This window comes from Oncorhynchus kisutch, linkage group LG25 (assembly GCF_002021735.2).
Source record: "Oncorhynchus kisutch isolate 150728-3 linkage group LG25, Okis_V2, whole genome shotgun sequence".
NCBI lineage: Eukaryota > Metazoa > Chordata > Actinopteri > Salmoniformes > Salmonidae > Oncorhynchus > Oncorhynchus kisutch.
Genome location: NC_034198.2, coordinates 22,515,739 through 22,539,155, shown reverse-complemented (window position 1 = coordinate 22,539,155; position 23,417 = coordinate 22,515,739). Strand labels below are relative to the sequence as shown.

At 44.1% G+C, this 23,417-nt stretch overlaps 1 protein-coding gene across 4 annotated transcripts in view; it reads left to right on the top strand.

Moving 5' to 3' along the window:
• Positions 1–23,417, top strand: part of LOC109869895 (BAH and coiled-coil domain-containing protein 1) — a 69,636-nt gene that overhangs the window by 7,055 nt on the left and 39,164 nt on the right. For 2 of the 4 annotated variants that reach the window (XM_020460178.2, XM_020460180.2), the window contains exons 1-3: positions 2,825–3,593; positions 7,101–7,429; positions 22,191–22,340. In XM_020460178.2, coding sequence (XP_020315767.2) covers positions 7,150–7,429; positions 22,191–22,340 — 430 coding nt within the window. In that variant the 5' untranslated portion in view covers positions 2,825–3,593; positions 7,101–7,149. Of the gene's footprint in view, positions 1–2,822; positions 3,594–7,100; positions 7,430–22,190; positions 22,341–23,417 lie in introns of those variants that run through there. The other 2 variants (XM_031804496.1, XM_020460179.2) reach the window with 2 other exon arrangements.

Below are 23,417 nucleotides of genomic sequence, written 5' to 3'. Positions count from 1 at the left end.
CTCATTAGATCTACCCCAGAGATGCAGAGTGATCATTTTTGTAGTCTGGGATTTTTTTTTCTCCTAAATTGTGGTTTTGCAGTCAATTAGAAATTCTAACATTTGTAAAAAATGTATGAAAACTAAAACACTAACATCTTGATTAGATAAGTATTCAACCCCCTGAGTCAATAAGTAAGAATCACCTTTGGCAACAATTACAGCTGTGTCTTTCCGGAAAAGTCTCTAAGAGCTTTCCACACCCAGATTGTGCAATATTTGCCCATTAGGCCTATTCTTTTCAAAATAATTCAAGCTCTGTCAAATTGATTCTTGATCATTGGTAGACAACCATTTTTAGATCTTGCTATTGATTTTAAAGTAGATTTTAAGTCAAAACTGCAACTCGGCCACTCAGGAACATTCACTGTCTTCTTGGTAAGCGACTCCAGTTTAGAATTGGCCTTGTGTTTTAGGTTATTGTCATGCTGAAAGGTGATTTAATCTCTTCTAGGATATTGTCTGTGCATAGTTCCATTCCATTTATTTTTCATTCTGAAAAAGTCCCCAGTCCTTAACGATTACAAGAAAACCCATAACATGATACAGCCACCACTATGCTTGAAAATATAGAGAGAGGTACTCAGTAATGTGTTGTATTGGATTTCTCCCAAATACTTTATATTCAGGACAAAATGTTAATTGGTTTGCCACACTTTTTGCGGTATTACTTTATTTCCTTGAAAAAATGTTTTGGAATATTTGTATTTGGTACGGACTTCCTTCTTTTCACTCTGTTAATTGGGTTAGTATTGTGGAGTAACTACAATGTTGTTGATCCATCCTCAGTTTTCTCCTATCACAGCCATAAAACTCCGTAACTGTTTAAAAGTCATAATTGGCCTCATGGTGAAATCCCTGAGTGGTTTCCTTCTTCTCAGGCAACTGAGTTAGGAAGGACGCCTGTATATTTGTAGTGACTGTGTGTATTGATACACCATCCAAGGTGATATTAATAACTTCACCATGCTCAGAGGGATATTCAACGTTTTTTTAAATTGATTTTTTACCCATCTGCCAATAGGTGCCCTTCTTTGGAGGCATTGGAAACCTCCCTGGTCTCTGTGTTTGAAACTCACTTCTAGACTGAGGGACCTTACAGTGGGGTACAGAGATTATGTAGTTATTGAAAAATCATGTTAAACATTTCATTTGTTCATTTATTATTAATTTGTGCAAATTTCGAAAAACATAACTCCACTTTGACATGATGTGGTATTGTGTGTAGGCCAGTGACAACCAAATCTCAATTTCATCCATTTTACATTCAGGCTGTAACACAACATCATTTGGAAAAAGTCAAGGGATGTGAATATTTTCTGAAGGCGCTGTATGTCAGCATTGTTGTAGCATTGCGTCATAAACTAATATGTTATATTCATTTTCATTATTATTATCATTAGGCTATTATTATTAGCTCTGTTCAGTTAGTGAATTAATTATGAAATCCTCCACCATTAAAGCAATGGGACCATGCTGGTCCATTCTGAATCATGCGAGATTGGATTTAGCCTATTCTTTAGAGATGGAACATTTAAAACAAATGATTCTCTCCTTATTTTCAGCCCTTCTTGAGATATTGTTGTTTTCTTGTAGCAAGCAATGTATGTAGCTAAGCCCAATTCATGGTAACAAGTAAAACAACACCCATGTGAGGTATCCTTGAACAGTTATGGTAATACTCCAATTTGCGATTGTAACGTATCCTACTTACTGCGTAAAGTCGGAAATATCCACTTACTTAAGCATGGTTATTGAATAGCTGGCAATAAAAACGTACGCTAACGTTTTAGAAACACCGATGAAATGACACGAGTCCAAGGTTTTCTACCACCGAATCCGAATCGACCTCGCTCTCGCTCTTTATCTCTTTTGCAAACTAATCGTTTTTGTGGTCCGTATCTTGGAAAAACAGCATTCCCATTTCAAATAAGAGCTAAATAGTTGTTTCCTGTCATTGTAGCCGTTTTACCTTCCATTTTCTTTATGCAACGTTGTTATTCCATCGCATTAATCCGCAAATCTAGCCTCTACATTTAATACAACATGTAATTTCCCCCTTTTTAACGTATTCCCTTTGATTTAGTCACTCTTGACTCTCCTTTTGCGCTGGGGCCAACGGGGTTCGCCGTGGGGGCGCCTTGAAACAGCCTCTCCTTATCTCCTTTCATCGTTCAACCCGGGGCCGCCTTGAAACCGCAGGGCCAGTAATTGCTTTTTTCAGGCAGCCCAGTGCGGACTGGCCAGCAGCCAATCAGAACCTTGTTTACACTCTGTGATTGACAGCACCCTGGCAACATGCCAACCAATCAGACACTTTACACAGACCGAACGCTCGAGTTTTAACCCTTTACTTCCATTAAAAACAAACTGGGAATGGACTGGGAATATTAGCCTATAGCTCATAGATTTTTAACATGGAAACACACAAGGCCATATCCTTCCTTTTTTAATTGACTAAATTAGGGAACCGTGAGCAAAACTAACCCCGAGGACAGTAATGCTATCAAATTACATTGTGATTCGATTTCCCAAACCCTGTGTGTGTGTGTGTGTGTGTGATGTGTGTGTGTGTGTGTGTGTGTGTGTGTGTGTGCGCCCGCGCGCTCGCGTGTGTGTGTCATGACAGTAAACATAAACAGACCCCAAAGTTTTTACATCCCGAGTTATTTAGTCTATTATTTGAATTGCTCCTGCATTTCTGTTGTTCTTTAATGACCTTTTAATCTACTTATTTTCTATTATATTTACCAAATGTTACAAACATATATTTGTAGGCATAATTTATAAATATGATACTCAGGTTTAAGACCTTTTAATACATGTGTTATTAAGCAAGTTATAAATAAATTAAACTGATCATCAAAACCTTTTGCCTATTTCTGGTGACACAAGTAAGGCATAAGTGTGAAGCTATAAAAAAATGTTATTGTAAAATAATACAAATAAAACTGCCAATGTTATCCAAACATTTTTTATTGTTTTAACCTAGTTTGGTGATTGACGTGTAGGCCTCGTTAATGTGATCACAAAATATTCTGTTGACTTCCTAGTGATCAAAAAGTGTATATTTTCTGCTTTTCACTCACAGTGCTGCCTGTCTCCTTGCGTTTGCGTGCAGGGCATGCTGTTCTCTGGAAAGGGCTTGAATCAAACGCCCGCCGTTTTGTTTTGCGAATCCAGCAACTTCGCCATTGGTTTACGGCACCATCCAATCGGAGACTCTGTTTATCACGGGGCGCGTCTCACGGGCACGCTTCTCATTGTGTTTACCAAACCAATGGTCGAGCGCGTTCCCCTACTGTCCCTCCTTCGCGCGTAGTTGTGGCACTAGCGGATACAGTGGGAGAGTTTCTGTGTGGATGTGCGATCTTCGATTCACTAGAAGCCTGTACTTCTACGATGCATCTCTATACCTCAACTGCACAATACAATCTGCAGACTAGGATGTAACTATTTCCACGTTTTTCTTTGTTGTACGCCGCTTTTTTTCATTTGTATGTTTTCATACTATTTTTTAAATCATTAATTGTTATGCAAGGAATAACTTACCAGTAAGTAATTTCTTTATTGTATCCATTTTGAATGTGTGTGATAATAAACATGTATACTTTCAAAGTGCTGCTTTTAAGAGTCTTTGTAGTAGAAAATGTGTGTTATTTTAGACTGAGAGGGTCTGGAGCAATTATATGTAAAGAATATGCATGAATTTAATTCACACTGCACATAGATTTTATTGTTTTGTAGTAGTCCGGTAAGCCTATAGTATTAATAATGAGAGTAATAACAGTAATAATATTGCTAACAAAATAATTATAATTATAAATAGTATAATAACAAATACAATAATGAGCATAGTGTTATATTATACAACAACAATTCATGACAATGTAGCGATTTTAATAATTGTACTTGAGCCAAGTTGCTCATGCTGTTGACAACCTAAACGTTGGTTGTTGTATAGACAATTATTATTGTACCGTTAAACAATAATCTCCAATTACTCTCTCATGATGAGATGAGATGCCACGTTAGCAAATTATTGTATTTTAATATAGTTTACAGTTATTTGGTTGTATCCGTTCTATTCTTTTTCGCGGTTCAGATACCACCATTTGGTGCTAAATAATGGATTAATTATATTTTTGTTTTGTTGTTTTAATATCAGTAGTTGATTACATAGGCTTAGCCTACTACAGTTTTTCACAGTTGTTATCGAGGGGGCTTTGCCAGTAAAGAGATCTTGACGAGTCCCACCCGGCAGTTTTCGCTGTGCTTGGAGTGTCTCTCTCGCTTAACTGGCATTTGAATATCTTGATTTAGTATGCCAGTTATGACTTGTGACTTTGCTTTACAGCAAAATAGTGAATTGCACTGAGTACGCTCTTGGGCCCAACGTAAAGCCGTATAGAGAACACATGACAATGATAGCAGTTATGTCCTTACGAGAGTCTATTCTTTTTCAGAAGATGTTCGGGCTTTCTATGCCCAAAATGCCGTACTTGTATTCCAATCTCATGCGGGGGACTGGGAAGAGAGTAGAAATTAGTGCTTGTTCCACCTCAGTGCTTATGCAGGCTTTTCATGTAGCCTATTGCCATTCGACTGGTAGTTTTCGAAGGGGGATTTTTTTTGTCTCCTGATAGTTTGACCCTTTGGGGCAGCGATTGGGGGGGTGAAAGAGAGAGTGTCTGTCACAGAGGAGTGGAAGGAAAGGAAGTCTCAGCGTCTCCTAACCTAGAGTAGCCTACTCCCACGTTGATCCCAGATTTAAATAGGCCCAGGCTACCTTGTTTTTTAATCAGATTTTAATAAGTGATTTTTAATGTGATGGGCTCTCGTCAGCTCTGTGACGCTCTTGGAGGACGGTAGGCCTTGGCTCCTACATTGAATGTAAATGTTGTTTGGGTCGAATTGCATAGTTTGAGTGGCTTCGTGTTAACGTAGAATGAAAACATTTTAGACGTTTGTTGACGACCAATAATGTAAAAATGTATCAGTGTCAAATGAGAAGAAGTCATGTACCTTTGATTGTTGCAACATGAAATAACATAATTGTTTTCCATATAGTCCCATTAGCCTACTTATTTATAAAGAAAAAAAAAAACGTTAATTGCGTCACCAGGAATGTTTATACATTTTTTATGTGACTATTTGAATTGAAATGGCATTTTTTAATTGCATTTAGTAATTATAGCTCTATGTAATTGAATGAAACATAATATTTTGGATCACAGTGTGAGGCGACTAGGCCCTTCATAACCAAGACCATTTTTAAACGATTGTCAACATTTTGAATGCAAATACTCTCTCTACCATACACATTGTCATGCTCAAGGATTTGAATACGTGCAAATCTCTCACTGAGCACCGTGTACACACGCACACACACACAGACACACACACACACACGTCAGCCTATGCTGCGTGAACCTATAGGCCTCTGTTTTGTCGTTTTGAGAGAACCTTGTTTTGCTCAGGATAGAATTCCTGAAAGTTTGACTAGAAGACCTACTGTTCTAGTAGAATGTTCGCTGTATACTTTTCTCCTTGAAACAGCAAGGGGACCAGTTGGTTTAGCTCGCCATTTGATATTTTCTTTGTTCTCTTATCTTAGATTTTATTGATATCATTGAGGTTCATCACCGTATCACCGTATCAGCCTCTATGTGCGCTGAATGGACGTGCTATGGAAGGGGCCTAATACATTGCCCAATGAGGTGTGTTTTGTGAACATAGACCCACCTATCCATATTTGAGCGCCATGGGGTGTTCCATTGAACTGAATGACTAGGGCTATAAGACACACATGGGCTTGTTGATTCCCATTTCTATATTTATTATTACATCTCTCTCCCTGGCGGTAAACGTCATTTAGTTAGTTGTCTTATTATTCCTATATTTATTCTTACGTCTCTCCCTGGCGGTAAACGTAATTTAGTTAGTAGTCTTATTATTCCTTTATTTATTCTTACGTCTCTCCCTGGCGGTAAACGTCATTTAGTTAGTAGTCTTATTATTCCTTTATTTATTCTTACGTCTCCCTGGCGGTAAACGTCATTTAGTTAGTAGTCTTATTATACTTGGTTGCACCCACCCATGTCTACATGCATAATAAGTGATTGCCATTGTAAAAGGGTGAGATGCAATGCTGACTTAACTATTCAGTTACATTTGCTTTAAACAAGCGATTTCAATGCTTCTTCTCAAGCACATTCACTGGCATGTCAGTAAAGAAAAACAAATGTACAGACAGTCAATTTATGAGCCAGTCAAACTTCATTGACATGTCAGAATTGTCCCAAGTCTAACGAAATACTGTAGCTGATCCATTTCATATATCTACGTCGATATTTAAGTCTTCATGGTATTTTGTTTACCTCGACATATGTATAATGTATGCTCCTTTTAATGATGTGCAGTAGGCTATGGTCGAGGAAACAATTTTGATGCTTGAAGTTTGAGAAGGGGAACATTTGGTCTTTAATGGGCTGACTGAAAGATCAAACATTTGCTTCAGGTTTTATCTGGTTCCTTCTATCAGAGAGGGTGAGATATAGCGTCCCCCCCCCCCCCTCCCCACCACCACACACACAGACTGACTCACATCTAGGTTTCAGAATACGCTGATGCAGTATAGCTTTATGGTCCCCAACAATAAAACAACCCGTAGTTTAGGATGACCACTTCTTTTGTTGTTCAGTTTGTAGCCTACCCGTCTCTTGTCTGCAATGGAGACCAAAGTAGGCGGTTTGGGTCTCGGCAAACGACCAGACTTGTAGCTTATACTTTACTGTAGGCTATTTGTTTTGGTTTAATTTAGTCAAACATATATAATTATTGTTTATTGTTTTATTTAACCTTTATTTAACTAGCCAAGTCTGATATTTTACTGATATCTAAAAACACTTAAAAGGTATACTTTTGTTATGCAAGGTAGTAGTTTTGTTGGTAACATTACACAGCATGCGTGTGAGAATTACATGCCTAAATAATTATTTCAGAGTTTTTGTCCCATTGTTTTCAGTGCATTGACGTGGTCTTGTGTTTTCTCATTGTAGAACATGACCGGGACATACCTTTTGGTCGGCAAGGCAAAAACTCGACTGAATGCAAGACGACCTATCCGAAGTTCATAAAAGGGATTATTGCATCTGGGAAGCGTTCGATGCTTCTGGCTTTTCCTCTGGATTGGGGGATTTATTTCTTCTCGACAGAATGGAAAGCCGGGATTTCGCTCCTCCACACCACCTCTTGACAGAGCGGGGCGCGTTGGTTCACCATGCCGCCTCTCGGATAACTCCTGGCGGCCACAGCACCGTGCAGCACCCCGCTCATTTCCAGCCCGGAAAATACTATCCCTCTCACATCTCCATGGCCCCACATTCAGGTTGGTGTGAATACGAATTTGTTATGCAAAATAAGATGAATTATACAATTGTATTAAAACCTCTATGGTGTTTTTTGGCTGTTGGAAAGTGCTAACCTACAGACAGTTTATATTGTTTTATTTACCGCCCCACCCACCCCCCACTCCCTTAAAAACTTAACTCTTGACGTTTTTCAGTGAAGAACGATAATTTATTGGAAAAGGAAATGAGTTAGTCGATGTGGTCATTCAGGAAATTAGCACTTGCTGTGGACTCTTTAGATATTTAATGTTTCAGTTTTAGGCAAAATGACGTTTTATTGAACTGTTTAGTGTTGTTTTTTACTTACCTGGTCAGAACCGATCTACTGGGTAAACGTTGTTTACACGTCATTTCAATTCAATTACTTTGAACCAATGTGGAATAGACGACGATTTGATGTCTGTGCCCAGTGGGAGTGTACTTTAATATGAAAAAGAATCGTGCATCTTGTCAAACTAAGCACAAAATAAGATTATTTAGTTGAATTGCAAATTTAGTGAGATTAGGCTTATTCTAGACAAGACGATTTCTATTAAGAACAATATATACAACGTTAGGCCTATTTTTAGATTACAGCCTATTATAACCTAGAGTATTGCATAATTCAGAAATATGATGGGATTATTCAGAAATCTATGGGATTATTATTATTATAATTAATTTGCTTTCAAGTGACATGGAATCTTATTTTATATGGTTTGATAGTTTCACTCAAAAATGTCAGTTTAATGAAATTGATTAATCATACTGTTATAACTGGGTTTTAATCCATTTGTAACTTTATATTGCCTTATTTACCATCAATCATTTGTTATTTGCTAAGATTATTGGTGTATGTGCGCAGGCAGGCTCTGTACTGCAGCGTGAGTGTGGTGGGTGTGGAGGTGGAAGGGGTTAAGCGCGAGCTGGTGCGTTCCATTCGGTTATCGGTGAGGCCCCGGGACTGTCCTGTGTCTGGGACCGGAGATCAGTCCGGTGGGAGCGGAGCTCGCGCTAATAGAGGTGCACGTAATACCAGAAAATCCCGTTTCTGTTATTCAGCACGGACGTGACGGGGCGAGAATGGTTTGACAGTGCATGCATTAGATTTTAAAAGTAGCTTTGGTATCCTGCCCCAAAGGAGGAGGAGAAGCGGGAGGGAACTGGTAAGGTGTGTGTCTCTGGGTTGGGGGAGGGGTGTCTGCTGCACCTAATCATGTATTGAATCATATAACCGAGCGGATTTGTGTAGAAATCTAAAATAAATGTGTCTTGGGTGAAATCACATGAATTACTTATGTTGAGATGAAGAACCTGTGTTGTCCTAATATTTCTGAAAATGACTTTTCCAGCCGTAGATGTTGGTGTAAATATATTACGCCTATCAATTAAATTATGCATTTGAATCGTTTTGTCTCTCCTGTAATAGGAGAGATTCACAGTGAACGACATCGTAGACTGCATATATGCTTTAAATCTACAAGACTAATGGCATATTAGAAGGAACATCCAAGGAAGTCACAGGCATATGCGTTTCTTTTTTTCTTCGCTTTCATTCAAATAAGAAATGCCAGGCCGTCTTTGTAAATACAAATGTAGTGACTATACCTTTTGAATGAAGATTGAATTAAGTAAAAAATAACAAAATAAAAGAAGATGAGAATTATGGTTAAATTGACAAATTATATAGAGACTGTATTTATTCCCACCACTCGTGTTTATCATAACAATTAGCGTTACAGTTATTTGCAGGTGTCTTATTCAATAGGTTAATTGGGGCTTTTAAAAAAAATCTTTAGAAGTTTTAGGACTTTCGCCATTTGGCACAGAAGAATTCAGTAGTTATGTCAAGTGAATTTAATGTAGAATAATTCTATAACGTTATTTAATAATTTGTTTGTGAATATTTTATAATTATTGTTTTTTTGAGGTCTAAGGGACATTTTATTATATTGTTTGTATATCATTTAATCACTCAATAGAGAAAATACTAAGATTGAGGTAAATGAGTGGTGTATACGCCTGCCTGGGTTATCATGGGCCCTATCTTACCCTAAAATACTGAAGTTGAAAGGTTGATTGGTGATCAAACCATAGTTCTAAAGTTCGAGGTTACTGAGGCCATATCTAGATGACACTGGTCACATACAATAACCTGCTCATGCGCACATCTGTCCCTCTCTTCTAAACCAACACTGTTGCCTTTATGATCATCTTACACCATATATAGCTGTGTATTTGGAGAGTGTTCGGAATTGGCTGCTCTCTTTACTTGTACAGTCACTTTGGTGGTGAGGCTATTATCTTACCACAGAATATTATTGAAATAATAATAACTATATTAAATGCTATTATATAGTACTTTAGCATATATATAGTCTGTTAACATTTATATAGTTTTCAAAGAGCTTTACATTGTATTTTATTATATTTAGAATACCAGAGCTTCGGTATTCCTTCATTATTCCTGATGGCCGACTGACATTCTGATGGGGATTGTTTTTTGGATGGGCTTCTGGTGTAATGGGGCTGGGGAGGGGGGAACTTCGTGTTGCCCCCCCCCCCCCCTTGAGATTCAGATAGCTGTCTGCCTGGCCTAGCCCTCTGGGCAGGGGGTTGATGTGATGTGAGGTGCAGGCAGGGCAAGGGGGAGGCAGGGGGAGGAGGAAAGGGTTTCAGGGTTTGGGGGTTAGTTAGATCTCCTCTCCCCGGGACTACTCCCCTGCCAAAACACACACACACACACACACACACACACACACACACACACACACACACACACACACACACACACACACACACACACACACACACACACACACACACACACACACACACACACACAGATTCACCAATGTTTTGCTTCTGCAGCAGGGTAATTCCAGAATCTCATTTTTAGATATGGAGAGGAAAAATGTCAATTTCCTTCTTTTGTCGTTGTTGTTTGTTCTAAATCTGTAACATGATCCATCTATAACGTCCACGTCCTTATAAGGATCAGCATGGTGTCTGTTGACGAGGTGACTGAGTTATAACTGTTATATAGCGTAACTATAAACCTCAGCCCCTCCGATGAACACCAGTGATATAGCGTTGGCAGTGAGGGTTTGATATCTGCACTAGGACTCTTTGTCTTTCTATTCCTCATATCTATTTTCTCGTGTATGCATTTCTCTTTCTTTCTTTCTTTCTTTCTTTCTTTCTTTCTTTCTTTCTTTCTTTCTTTCTTTCTTTCTTTCTTTCTTTCTTTCTTTCTCTCCCTCTCCCCCCTCTCTGTGATGTTAGCCTCTAGGCAGTAGTTGTTTCAGTGCAGGTGTGTGTGTGTGTGTGTGTGTGTGTAGACAGACAGTTGTCTTGTCTGGAGGTGTATAGTTGTACAGGTGTGCTGTATCACAGAGGGTGTGGCTGAGCCTGTCCTTGCACAGGTGTGTCACTTCTCAGAAGGTGTGGATTGGCGGGTGTGTGTGTGTGCACATTTTTGAGAGGGAAAGAGGCCAACTCTGATGTAGTCATTGTGCCCTTGAAGCTGCACGCACACACACACACACACACACACACACACACACACACACACACACACACACACACACACACACACACACACACACACACACACACACACACACACACACACACACACACACACAGCAGCTCAGGCTTAATAATCATGTTTCAGAGAGACCTGCAGACCTGGCTGTCAGACCCTCGTTGGCTCTCTCTTTCTTTAATCTATCTCTTTTCCTCTTGCTCTATTCTTCCCCCTTTTCCCTCCCTCTCATCTCTCTTCCTTTCTCCTCAAGTGCTGTGTCTGGTTATGTCAGCGCTGGCTCCTACACTGTGCCGTCTGTGTGTGCTGTGTGTTTGTGTGTGATGTGTTTGTGTGCGCTGTGTGTGTGTGTGTGTGCATGTATCAGACGCTGTCTCACACTCCGCAGCCCTGTCCAGTCATCCTGATGCTCTTGTAACAGCTCTCGTTGCGACTCAGAGCCAGCGAGCAAGCTGATTGGCTAAGGTGTTTCAGGTGCTCTAGCCTTAGGGTGCCATGACTTTGATCGCCACGGTTACAGAAACGAGACACCCTGTTCTCTCTCCCTCCCCTATACCCCCCCCCCCCCCAATCTAATGGCAGACTAGTTAGTGCCTTCTGTCTGTGTGTCTGTCTGTGTGCCTGTCTGTGTGTCTGTCTGTGTGTCTTTAGAAAGTGGAGGAGAACAGTGGAGTGGGCCTCTGATCATAGTTGAAAGGATAGCCGGGAATCTTTTCTAGAACAGTTTTAAAAGCCTCTACGGGAGTAGGGAGAATGTGTCTCTTTATAGCCCGACACACCAGCCCTTATCACCCACCACAGGTCTCACTATTGGTGATTTCTGCTCACATTGTTGTAATACTTGGAGGAGGAGGAGAAGGAGGAGGAGGGAAGGAGGATAAGAGGAATGAGCATATGAAGAAAGGATAAAGGGATGAGTGAGAAGGGAAGAGTAAGAGAGGAGGAGGAAATAAGGAAGAGAGGAGTTAACTGGACGAAGAGAGAGAGAGCAGTTGGAGGGAGAAGAGAGAGGGAGGGAGGGAGAGAAAGGAGGAGAGGAGAGGGGGAATAAAACAGCAGGAGGGTGACGATGGAGGGAGAGTGGAGCGGGGAGGCTAGGAGGAGAGAGGGAAAGGAGGAGTGGAGAGGGGGAAGAGAGAGAGAGGGAGGGAGAGTGGAGCGGGGAGGCTAGGAGGAGAAAGGGAAAGGAGGAGTGGAGAGCGGGAAAAGAGAGAGAGAGCGAGAGTGGCTGAGCGTTTCCACCTGGTTGATAATCCAGTCAGATTACCGCCGCCTGACAGCACGGACCGTCGTCCCCGGCAACTCATCCGAGCGTCTCCGCGGGAACACGCTGGCTCTTAAGTGGTGTGTGTGTGTGTGTGTGTCAGTGATGAGTCAGCAGATCTGCTCAGCCATAGGCAGAGACAGAGACAGGCCCCAGCCCCCTTCACCGTCCTCCCCAGGGAACAAGACTTCATATGGGGCATGGCAGCTGAGGCAACCCCCTCTACGGAGCTGGAGATAGTGGTGGTAGCGTTAGCGGGTGGTTGGGTTGGTGGTGGGGATCATGTGGTTTAGCCTACGCTTGGAGACGGTGTACAAGACCTCTTCTCCTCTTCTACTACCACACACACACACACACGCACACACACACACACACACACACACACACACACACACACACACACACACACACACACACACACACACACACACACACACACACACACACACACACACACACACACACACACACACACACACACACACACACACACACACACACAGGTATGTTGTTGTATGGGGTGACTAATTCTACTCTGCATCTGTTCTGTAGGGTGTTTGTCAGTGGCACTGATGTAGCATGTATTAATGTAACCAGTCCGTTTTTGGTTGTAAAATTCTGGGATGTGTACTGATGGACGATGACTGAAGATCTATATGAATGAAAAGACCAGCAGGAATTCCCTCTACTTCTCATCCCCTCTCTCTCTTGTCTGTACTTCTCTCTTTCACTCAATCTCTTTCTAGATCGCTCCCCCCCGATGTTGTTAATAGCCCATCCCGGTCTCTCTCGGCTCGTAGCCAGCTCACTAAATCAGAAACGATTGGAGGATTTGGCAGAGGGAGTAAGAGCTCAGCGCAGCGCCTTTGAAGTCAGAGAATGAGAGAAAAATTGCATTTTAAACAGCCCGCAAAACACAACGCTAAAAGTGCTTCTTGTTCTTTAGGATGAAGGGGAGGTGTGTGTGTACCGCTATGTGTGGTGTGTGTGTGTGTGTGTACCGCTATGTGTGGTGTGTGTGTGTACCGCTATGTGTGGTGTGTGTGTGTGTGTGTACCGCTATGTGTGGTGTGTGTGTGTGTGTGTACCGCTATGTGTGGTGTGTGTGTGTGTGTGTACCGCTATGTGTGGTGTGTGTGTGTGTGTGTACCGCTATGTGTGGTGTGTGTGTGTGTGAGAAAGGGGGACAGAAGTAGTTGTGCAATAGTGGACACGGCTTTTAAGTGTGTGTGTGTGTGTGTGTGTGTGTGTGTGCGTGCGTGTGTGTGCATTCGTCTGTGTGCAGGCGTACAGTGCCTGGTGTTTATGGTATTATTGTGGATTGCTACCTCTTGCCTTGAGGCCAAGGCATCCACTGTTTACATGAGCCAGAGCGATGACATAATTTCACAGGGACAGACATGATGTCATCCACGACGGGATTCCTCTTTGGGCGGCTGGTCTGACACCTGAAAAACACAGTAGTGTCCAGAGATGCAGCCACGGCAACCCTCGCTACAGCAATCATCAATACCTGGAGAAAGCCACCTGAAATGGCCATGAAATGTACAGCTGAAATGTGTGTGCTTCTTATTAAGTTAATGTCAGCTCTGTTTACTGCATCTCAGCTCTATTTGATTCATTTGGCTCATTCATATTATAATGCAGTCCATTGAGCAGTGTTTGTGTGTTAATGTCAGGGTCTTAGATGGATGGAGAGGTCCTGAGAACACAAAGATGTGAGGGAATATAGAGGGACAGTGAGGGTAAAGGGCATGGAGGATAGAGGGACAGTGAGGATAAAGTGCACGGAGGATAGAGGGATAGTGAGGGTAAACGGCATGGAGGATAGAGGGACAGTGAGGGTAAAGGGACAGTGAGGGTAAAGGGTATGGACGATAGAGGGACAGTGAGGATAAAGGGCATGGAGGATAGAGGGACAGTGAGGGTAAAGGGCATGGAGGATAGAGGGACAGTGAGGGTAAAGGGCATGGAGGATAGAGGGACAGTGAGGGTAAAGGGCATAGAGGATAGAGGGACAGTGAGGGTAAAGGGCATGGAGAATAGAGGGACAGTGAGGGTAAAGGGCATAGAGGATAGAGGGACAGTGAGGATAAAGGGCATGGAGGATAGAGGGACAGTGAGGATAAAGGGCATGGAGGATAGAGGGACAGTGAGGATAAAGGGCATGGAGAATAGAGGGACAGTGAGGGTAAAGGGCATGGAGGATAGAGGGACAGTGAGGGTAAAGGGCATGGAGGATAGAGGGACAGTGAGGGTAAAGGGCATGGAGAATAGAGGGACAGTGAGGGTAAAGGGCATAGAGGATAGAGGGACAGTGAGGATAAAGGGCATGGAGGATAGAGGGACAGTGAGGATAAAGGGCATGGAGGATAGAGGGACAGTGAGGATAAAGGGCATGGAGAATAGAGGGACAGTGAGGGTAAAGGGCATGGAGGATAGAGGGACAGTGAGGGTAAAGGGCATGGAGGATAGAGGGACAGTGAGGGTAAAGGGCATGGAGGATAGAGGGACAGTGAGGGTAAAGGGCATGGAAGATAGAGGGACAGTGAGGGTAAATTGCATGGAGGATAGAGGGACAGTGAGGGTAAAGGGCATGGAGGATAGAGGGACAGTGAGGGTAAATTGCATGGAGGATAGAGGGACAGTGAGGGTAAAGGGACAGTGAGGGTAAAGAGCATGGAGGATAGAGGGACAGTGAGGATAGAGGGACAGTGAGGGTAAAGGGCATGGAGGATAGAGGGACAGTGAGGGTAAAGGGCATGGAGGATAGAAGGACAGTGAGGATAAAGGGCATGGAGGATAGAGGGACAGTGAGGGTAAAGGGCATGGAGGATAGAGGGACAGTGAGGGTAAAGGGCATGGAGGATAGAGGGACAGTGAGGATAGAGGGACAGTGAGGATAAAGGGTATGGAGGATAGAGGGACAGTGAGGGTAAAGGGCATGGAGGATAGAGGGACAGTGAGGGTAAAGGGCATGGAGGATAGAGGGACAGTGAGGATAAAGGGCATGGATTATAGAGGGACAGTGAGGGTAAAGGGCATGGAGGATAGAGGGACAGTGAGGGTAAAGGGCATGGAGGATAGAGGGACAGTGAGGGTAAAGGGCATGGAGGATAGAGGGACAGTGAGGGTAAAGGGCATGGAGGATAGAGGGACAGTGAGGATAAAGGGCATGGAGGATAGAGGGACAGTGAGGTTAAAGGGCATGGAGGATAGAGGGACAGTGAGGGTAAAGGGCATGGAGGATAGAGGGACAGTGAGGGTAAAGGGCATGGAGGATAGAGGGACAGTGAGGGTAAAGGGCATGGAGGATAGAGGGACAGTGAGGGTAAAGGGCATGGAGGATAGAGGGACAGTGAGGGTAAAGGGCATGGAGGATAGAGGGACAGTGAGGGTAAAGGGCATGGAGGATAGAGGGACAGTGAGGGTAAAGGGCATGGAGGATAGAGGGACAGTGAGGGTAAAGGGCATGGAGGATAGAGGGACAGTGAGGATAAAGGGCATGGAGGATAGAGGGACAGTGAGGGTAAAGAGCATGGAGGATAGAGGGACAGTGAGGGTAAAGGGCATGGAGGATAGAGGGACAGTGAGGATAAAGGGCATGGAGGATAGAGGGACAGTGAGGGTAAAGGGCATGGAGGATAGAGGGACAGTGAGGGTAAAGGGCATGGAGGATAGAGGGACAGTGAGGGTAAAGGGCATGGAGGATAGAGGGACAGTGAGGGTAAAGGGCATGGAGGATAGAGGGACAGTGAGGGTAAAGGGCATGGAGGATCTGCCTGAAGTTGAGGGAGCATGATCCTTTCATTTGATTCTATTCTGTTGTTTCCTCTTCTCTCCTTTCTTTCCCTTCTGTTCTCCATGACAAACTCTTTATCAAATGTACTCTGTCTCTCAAGCCCTTTGTCCTGTATGGACTGGAAACTGTTCAGTCTGACAAACTCTATATTGGGAAATATTTTTGGCCATGAGGGTTACCTAAATCCAGAAAGGTTGAGTATAAACGGTTGTTTATCTGGTCCAGCAATGGCCAGTGTGTGTGTGTGTGTGTGTGTGTAGATGAACGAGTGTGTATTTTCTGTGTGCATACAAGGAAGTGACTGTGTGGAACAGTGTGGAACGGTACACCGTAACACATGAAAGCGTTAAGTATATTCAGGATCCTCTGTTGAATATACATGCAGATCTGTGAGTGTGTTCCTGTCTCCTGAAAGCTCTCACCCGAGTGCAGAGAGAGAGAGGAAGAGGGTGAGGAAACAAGAAAAGAGAGAGACAGAGAGAGACAGAGAGAGAAAAAAGAGAAAAAAAACAACAAAGATCTGTCATCAGTCATTCATGGATAATCAGTCTCGTGGGACACACACACACACACACACACCCTGCCGCCAGGGTCCTAATCCTTTAGGGACTCATTGTGCCTGTGTGTATGCCTATCAACATTTTGGCTGTTCGCTGATTAAAACTAAACTCTAATTTTTTTGCTTCATTCTCTCTATCTTTGATTGCAAGTGTAGTATTTCTCCTCCTTTTTGTCTTTACTTTCATGTCACTTTGATCATTATCTGTTGTCCTTTTCGATCATTTTCATAAGAATATGTGTTTTATGTTGGAAGCCTGCACGCATACATTACGTGTGTGCTTTTGTGCTTACTAATGCATGCTTGATTCGAATGTGTGCCTATCAGTCAGTGTTTTTCTGTGCATATGTGTGCACGTCTATGTGTGTGTCTGTCTGCCCCCCCCCCCCCCCCCCCCCCCCCCCCCGTCTCTCACTCTCTTCAATAATGCCTTTATTGGCAGGAAATTCCCTTGTAAATATTGCCAAAGTCAGGGAATATGAAATGGGACTAGATTGAATAGCTTACATATAGATGTGGTTAGGTTAGGTTGGGCTCATTCTCCTCCTCTCTCTCATTCCCTCTCTCTCCCTCATCTCTATTGCTCTCTCGCTCTCACTCAACTCTCTCACTCAACTCTCTCACTCACTGTCTCTCACTTATATGCTCTCCCTCTCCTATTTGCTCTATCTCTCATGATCGTAGCCTAGTAACCTCTGTCCCCCTCTCGTATGCTGCTTGCATGGGCACATGACTGAAGACACACACGCGCTAATGCTTGGTGTAGATATTGTGCACACACACTGACACCTGTGCCGAGCGCCGTTAATATTCTATTTAGGTAAAGCAAAGTGCTGCATGCATAAACCACAACCCACACACACAAACAAACATGCACACGGGCGCGCGCACACACACACACACACACACACACACACACACACACACACACACATACATACACACATACAAACAGTGATGCTTGTTGTAGATGTAGTACTCTGAGGGTGCTTGTGTTGAGTAGGTGGGTACAGGGTTTGTTCTACATTTAGATAAGCATGCACAACTCCTACCTCCACTCAGAACAGAGCATGGGCAATACTGTCTCTCTCCTCTCTCTCTCTCTGTCTCTCTTTCGCTCTCTCTCTTTGTCTGTCTCTCTCTCTCACTCGCTCTCTCTCCTGTCTGTCTCTCTCCTCTCTCTCTCTGTCTGTCTCCTCTCTTTGCATGGTTCATGTGTGTTTTGAATCAGCCAGGGCTAGAGGCTGAATGGACAAGAGGTGTGGCAGAGACAAATCTGGGCCAAAGAGTGAAGACTAGACACACACTCTTGCACTATTGACTCCCATCAGTCTTCTGCAGTAAAGGCAGATCACCACAGGCTCTCCAGAAATATCATCCACCCATGTGCTTTTCATTAGTGTGGACTTGGATGGCCCATATCCCCACATCCTGTTACTATGGTGAACATGGAAAGTTCACTCATCCCTTTACTTCCTGAAAGCCCATATATGGTTGTTCCTTCCACTGTGGGCTGGGTGAGGTCTAGCCAGAAGAACTCGACTGTTATGATACTGGAGCCATTTCTTCCTCTCCTAATGGGTTAATCAGGGCCTGATTCTTTAACTTGAAAACGGACTAAAGTGATGTCAGCAGAGGGATGCCAGTCCATGGACCAGGGGATGGGAAAAGGTGGTTCCAATGTCTCAGGGCAGATGGTGTTCTGCAATCCACTGTTTAACACTTGAGTCATTCGCACAACTTCCGTTCTTCTTTCAAATCAGCATCTGACTCAGGTCTTGGAAACAGCTGTTTGCCGTCTGTAAGCAATCAAATGCAGAGAACCAGCAGACTCTCATCTTGGGGTAGCAGGGTAGGGGTATACTAGGGGTAATGGGGTAGTGGGGACCTGAATGTGTGAGGGCTGTTATAAGGTTCCACCTTCTTTAACCCTTCATTACAGAGAGAAATAGAGGGTGAGAGAAAGAGAAAGAGAGAAAAATAAAGAAAGGTTCCCCCTCTCTTCCCTTCCTGTACATATTCTGCTGATTTATGCGCCTCAGAGGGAAATCTCTCATTTGTAGCTTTTCATCTATTTTTTTTCATTTCTTTCTTTTTTTCCTTTCTCTCTCCAGCTCCTGTAATGTAATTCAGTACTGCTGGTTGTCCCAGGCGACATGCTCTCTCTCTCTCGCTCTGCCTCGCTAGCACTCTCTCCTACACACACACACACACACACACACACACACACACACACACACACACACACACACACACACACACACACACACACACACACACACACACACACACACACACACACACACACACACACACACACACACACACACACACACACACACACGCACACACACATTCTCTCACCATTTCTCTCTCTCTCTCTCTGCCTCTCTCTCTTTGATGAAGTAACATGAATGAGTCAGGAAAAGAACTGTAGAGGGACAAAAGAGGCAGAACTGAAGGGAAAAGCAATCTAGATCTTGTTTAACAAAAAGCCTCTCTTTTTCTGTCTGTGTCTGAGTTTTTTTGTAAACACTGCTTGGCGCCTGCTCACATTTGTAGGGTGTGTGTGTGTGTCCGTGTGTACCACTGCCACCTTATTTGAGTACCCCTGTCACCTTTGCAATTCCTTCCCATCAAAACATATGAGAAGGACCTGCCACACACTCGCTGAGGGCGGTGTGCCAGGACTGTGGGTGGTTGGAGCCTGTTGAAAGGGTCGGACGGAGGGGAAGGTGCCAACTGTGCAGCAGTGAGCGGAACAGCTCAGCTAACAAGAGTCAGAACCTCTGGTACATGCAGGGAGACACACACACACACACACACTTTTTTTCTCTCTTTTTCCACTCCTATTCTGTCAATTTTTAAAATTGTATTCATTATTTTGCAGTATATTTGTGTCAAGTGGAGGTAGTGTGTGTTGTGTTCAGTGGTCAGTGTGTCGGCATGTGGATAGAGGCACTGTTAATTGGCTAAAGTGACAATAGACCACAAGGGGATATTGATCTCCGATTGGCTGCTGATCAATTGAATCTACCAACTTCCCGTCTCCCAGGAGTGTGTGTGTGTGCCAGGGAGTGTGCATGCACGTGTGTGTGTGTGTCCATTGACCAGGGGCAGTCCATTCAAGCAAGAATAGGCTACTAGGAGGAAGGTTATTCACAGTGAGCTAAACTGAAGGAAACTTCTCTTCATCTCGCCCTTCTCTCTCTATGTGTTTGAAAGTTCCTCATAACATCCCTCACTCTTGCTTTTTTTTCATAATAGTAGTGTGTGTGTGTGTGTGTGTGTGAGACAGAGTTAGAGACAGAGACAGAGACAGAGAGAGACCTTGAGTTGTCTGGTCAGTTATGTTTTCACTCTGCTTCTCTGAGCCAAATACCACTCTGCTGCTGTGGACAAGAAACCGACCAAAGGGAGTGTGTGTGTTTGTGTACTTGTGGCTTTTAACAGAACTGGGCTCACATTTGCAGAAGACAACCAGATCTGGGAATATTGGAATATGGAAGTATTGTTGATGCTCGTCAGTAATGGGGTCTCCAGAACCATCTCTGGTGTCTCCCAGGTGATGTCTTCAGTGTCAAAGGTCATAGATGCGAGGTCATGGAAGGAGGCCTGGGAAGACAGCATCTGCTAGGCCAATCAGAGATATTGTGCTTGGTGTCCTTGACATTCTCTATGAGCCACTTCCCTATACCAAGACCCTCCTTTTCTCCTACCTCTTAGCCTGTATGCCCATCTGTCTGTCTATCTACTATAACTTGTGGATGTTAACATGTGGTTGTCTTACCAAACATGGCTACAATGTTGAATGCAGAAACAAACAGTTAGGTACCGGAGCTCTGGTTTAGATCTGAGATAGGGGTTATTTCTGGTTGTGATATACAGCACATCTGGAATGTGGCGTCTCAACAATCTCTCCCAGTTTCACTGAAGAATTACACGTTCATTAACGTTCTCCAAACGTGAAGGGTTACGTTTAGGCACTTATTCCCGAATGGTTAAGGTTTGGGATAGGGTTGGAATAACAATCCAATGTCTCCAAGACTGGGACCAAACACGCAACCTTCTGATCCAGAGTTATGCCCATCCACCACCCCTGTCCACAACACTCTAGCAAAACCCAAGCCTACTTGATGGGAATAGCGCTCACCGTTACCCCTAGTGGCCGGTTGTGAAGGCATTACCCGACGTCCTCAGGAGATGGATAAATGTCACATTTTGATGACAATCTTGAACGATCCCCCTGGGGGCCCAGCTGTGTGTTTTTACAAGGCTTGGGAGACATTTTACAATTGAGAAAAAGAGGAGAGAGCGACAGAGCAACAGAGAGGAGCAGGAGTAGAAGACAGAGATGCGGATAGAGAGAGAGAGAGAGAGAGAGAGAGAGAGAGAGAGAGAGGGATAGAGGGAGAGATAGAAGGATGAAAGCAACAAAGGGAAGTGGAGAGAGAGGAAAAGGAGGAGAGAAATATGGTGGCAGTTGGCTTCTGAGAGGATTTTCCATATCAGCGGCCCACAGGGAGAACAAATATGATTTTCTCCTCAACACACAGACGGAAAACAGAGCAGAACGAGAGGAGTGGAGTGAAAGACAGAGGAACATGAGAGATGGAAATCGTGTGATAGATTCTCTATCTGGCGTGAATTTACCCTGTTTTGTTTGAGAACTGATTTCCAGGACATCGATGTGTTGTGTGTGTGTGTGTGTGTGTTTGTGTGTTTGTGCGTGTGTGTGTGTGTGTCCGTCCTCTATCTGAACCCCTGTGATGCAGCGTGGGAACCTAACCTCACACACGTCTGGAGTGTTTTCTAGGATGGCCACTAGTTCACAGTTAGTACAACCGTCAAGGCAGACAGACAATTGTCTTCTGGGGGAGAGAGAGTTGAGAGAGAGACAGAGAACACAACAGTCTGGTATGGGAAGTCATGTCTGGGTTTCTTTTAACAGCTTTCAGGTTTTACCCAGAAATCAGGTTTATTATGACTACACTGAGCCGAGAGAAACTATAGACGGTAAATAATATGGCTTCTCCTTTTAGATTGAGAGGGTGTGTGTGTGTGGGTGTGTGTGTGTGTGCCTGTGTGTGTTTGCCCCAGCTGTAATAACAGAACGCCCCCTGTCCCGCCTCCTTGTCCACAGACCATCGCCCCTTTCCTGTCCCCTTCAGTCTCTTACCCCCTCCTCACATCCCATCCTGTCACATGATTATTGACCCTATTCTGTTCAAACACTGTGTGTGTATGTGTGTGTGTGTGTGTGTGTGTGTGTGTGTGTGTGTGTGTAGAGGCAGCAGCTCAGATTAAAAGCAGTTGAGAGTTCTTGTGGTTGTTTGGGTGTTTTGTAGTGGTCTGACTGTCAAGGGCGTAACTGTGTGTGTCTGTGTGTGTATGTGCGCGCGCCCGTGCCTGTGTTTGCAGGCATTGTGTGCCACAGACTGTTGTGGCTATTTTGTCTGCCAAAGGTTTTGAGCAAGGTTAAACGGTGTTTCTCTATCTCTCTCAATGCAAGAAGCTTTACAAGTGAAATAACTTACATCTCTCTCTCTCTCTCTCTCTCTCTCTCTCTCTCTCCGTCTTTCTCTCAGGTGCGTCGTTCATGGGCTCATTCCTGGCCAGCAGTTTGGGCTCTCCCCAGTCTCACCCATCTGGCCCCCCTGCCTCCCCTTCCTCACCCTCCTACAGGGGAGTACCTCACTCCAGTGCATCTCCCATCTGGTTCCCCCACTCACATGAAGGTAAGACACACACACACACACGCACACACACACGCACACAAACACACACTCACACACACACACACACACACACACACACACACACACACACACACACACACACACACACACACACACACACACACACACACACACACACACACACACACACACACACACACACACACACACACACACACACACACACACACACACACCAGGCTGTGTAAGCCTTGGAGTGTTGCTGTGTAAACAGAAACGTGACTGGTCCCTGTTTCAGCTCAGAGCTTCTTTAAGGCACATAATGACTCTGTCTCTATCTATCAGACCTGGGATTACACTCTCTGGGAACAGGGAATGGGAGGGTGTGTGTGTGGATGTGTGTGTGCATGCTTGCTCACTCTCTCTGTTGCCCCACTCCTTTCTCTCATAGTCTTTCCCCTCCCCTCTCATCTCTTCTCTCAGCCCCGTCTCTCCTCACTTACCCCCCGCCCTCCTTGTGGGTATCAGGAGTGTAGCTTCAGGTTTCGGGAGCCCCTATACCCCGTCACCCCCCTCTCTCAGACCGCAGCCCCGCCCTCAGGGCCCCTCTGGGCTAACCGACCTCCAACGGCCCCTTCCTGCTACACACACATACACGTGTTTTGTGTCTTCTGGAAGGGTGCACCATGTCTTCTTTTGGCTGTTAACCGTTTGCGGTCAGAAAGAGTGGTTGTCTCAGTTATCTACCCCAGTCAGGTGTGTGTGTGTGTGTGTCTGTGTGTGTGTGTGTGTGTGTGTGTGTGTGCGTGCGTGCGTGCGTGTGTGCGTGCGTGCGTGTGTGTGAGTGTGTGTGTGTGTGTGTGTGCGTGCTTGTGTGCGTGTGTGTGCGTGTATGTGTGTGTGTGTGTGAGTGTGTGTGTGTGCAGTTTCAAGGGGAGATGAGCTAAAACAGATAACACAAAACAGAATGCTGTTTTCAGCGTTTCTCAACTAATCAACGACGGTTTGGAATACTCACTGCATGCGTGTGTATATGTGTGAAATGGTATGTTTGTGTATCTGTTTATGCATGTTAGTGTAGGCAGGTGCAGATATATACTGTGAAAGCAGCATACT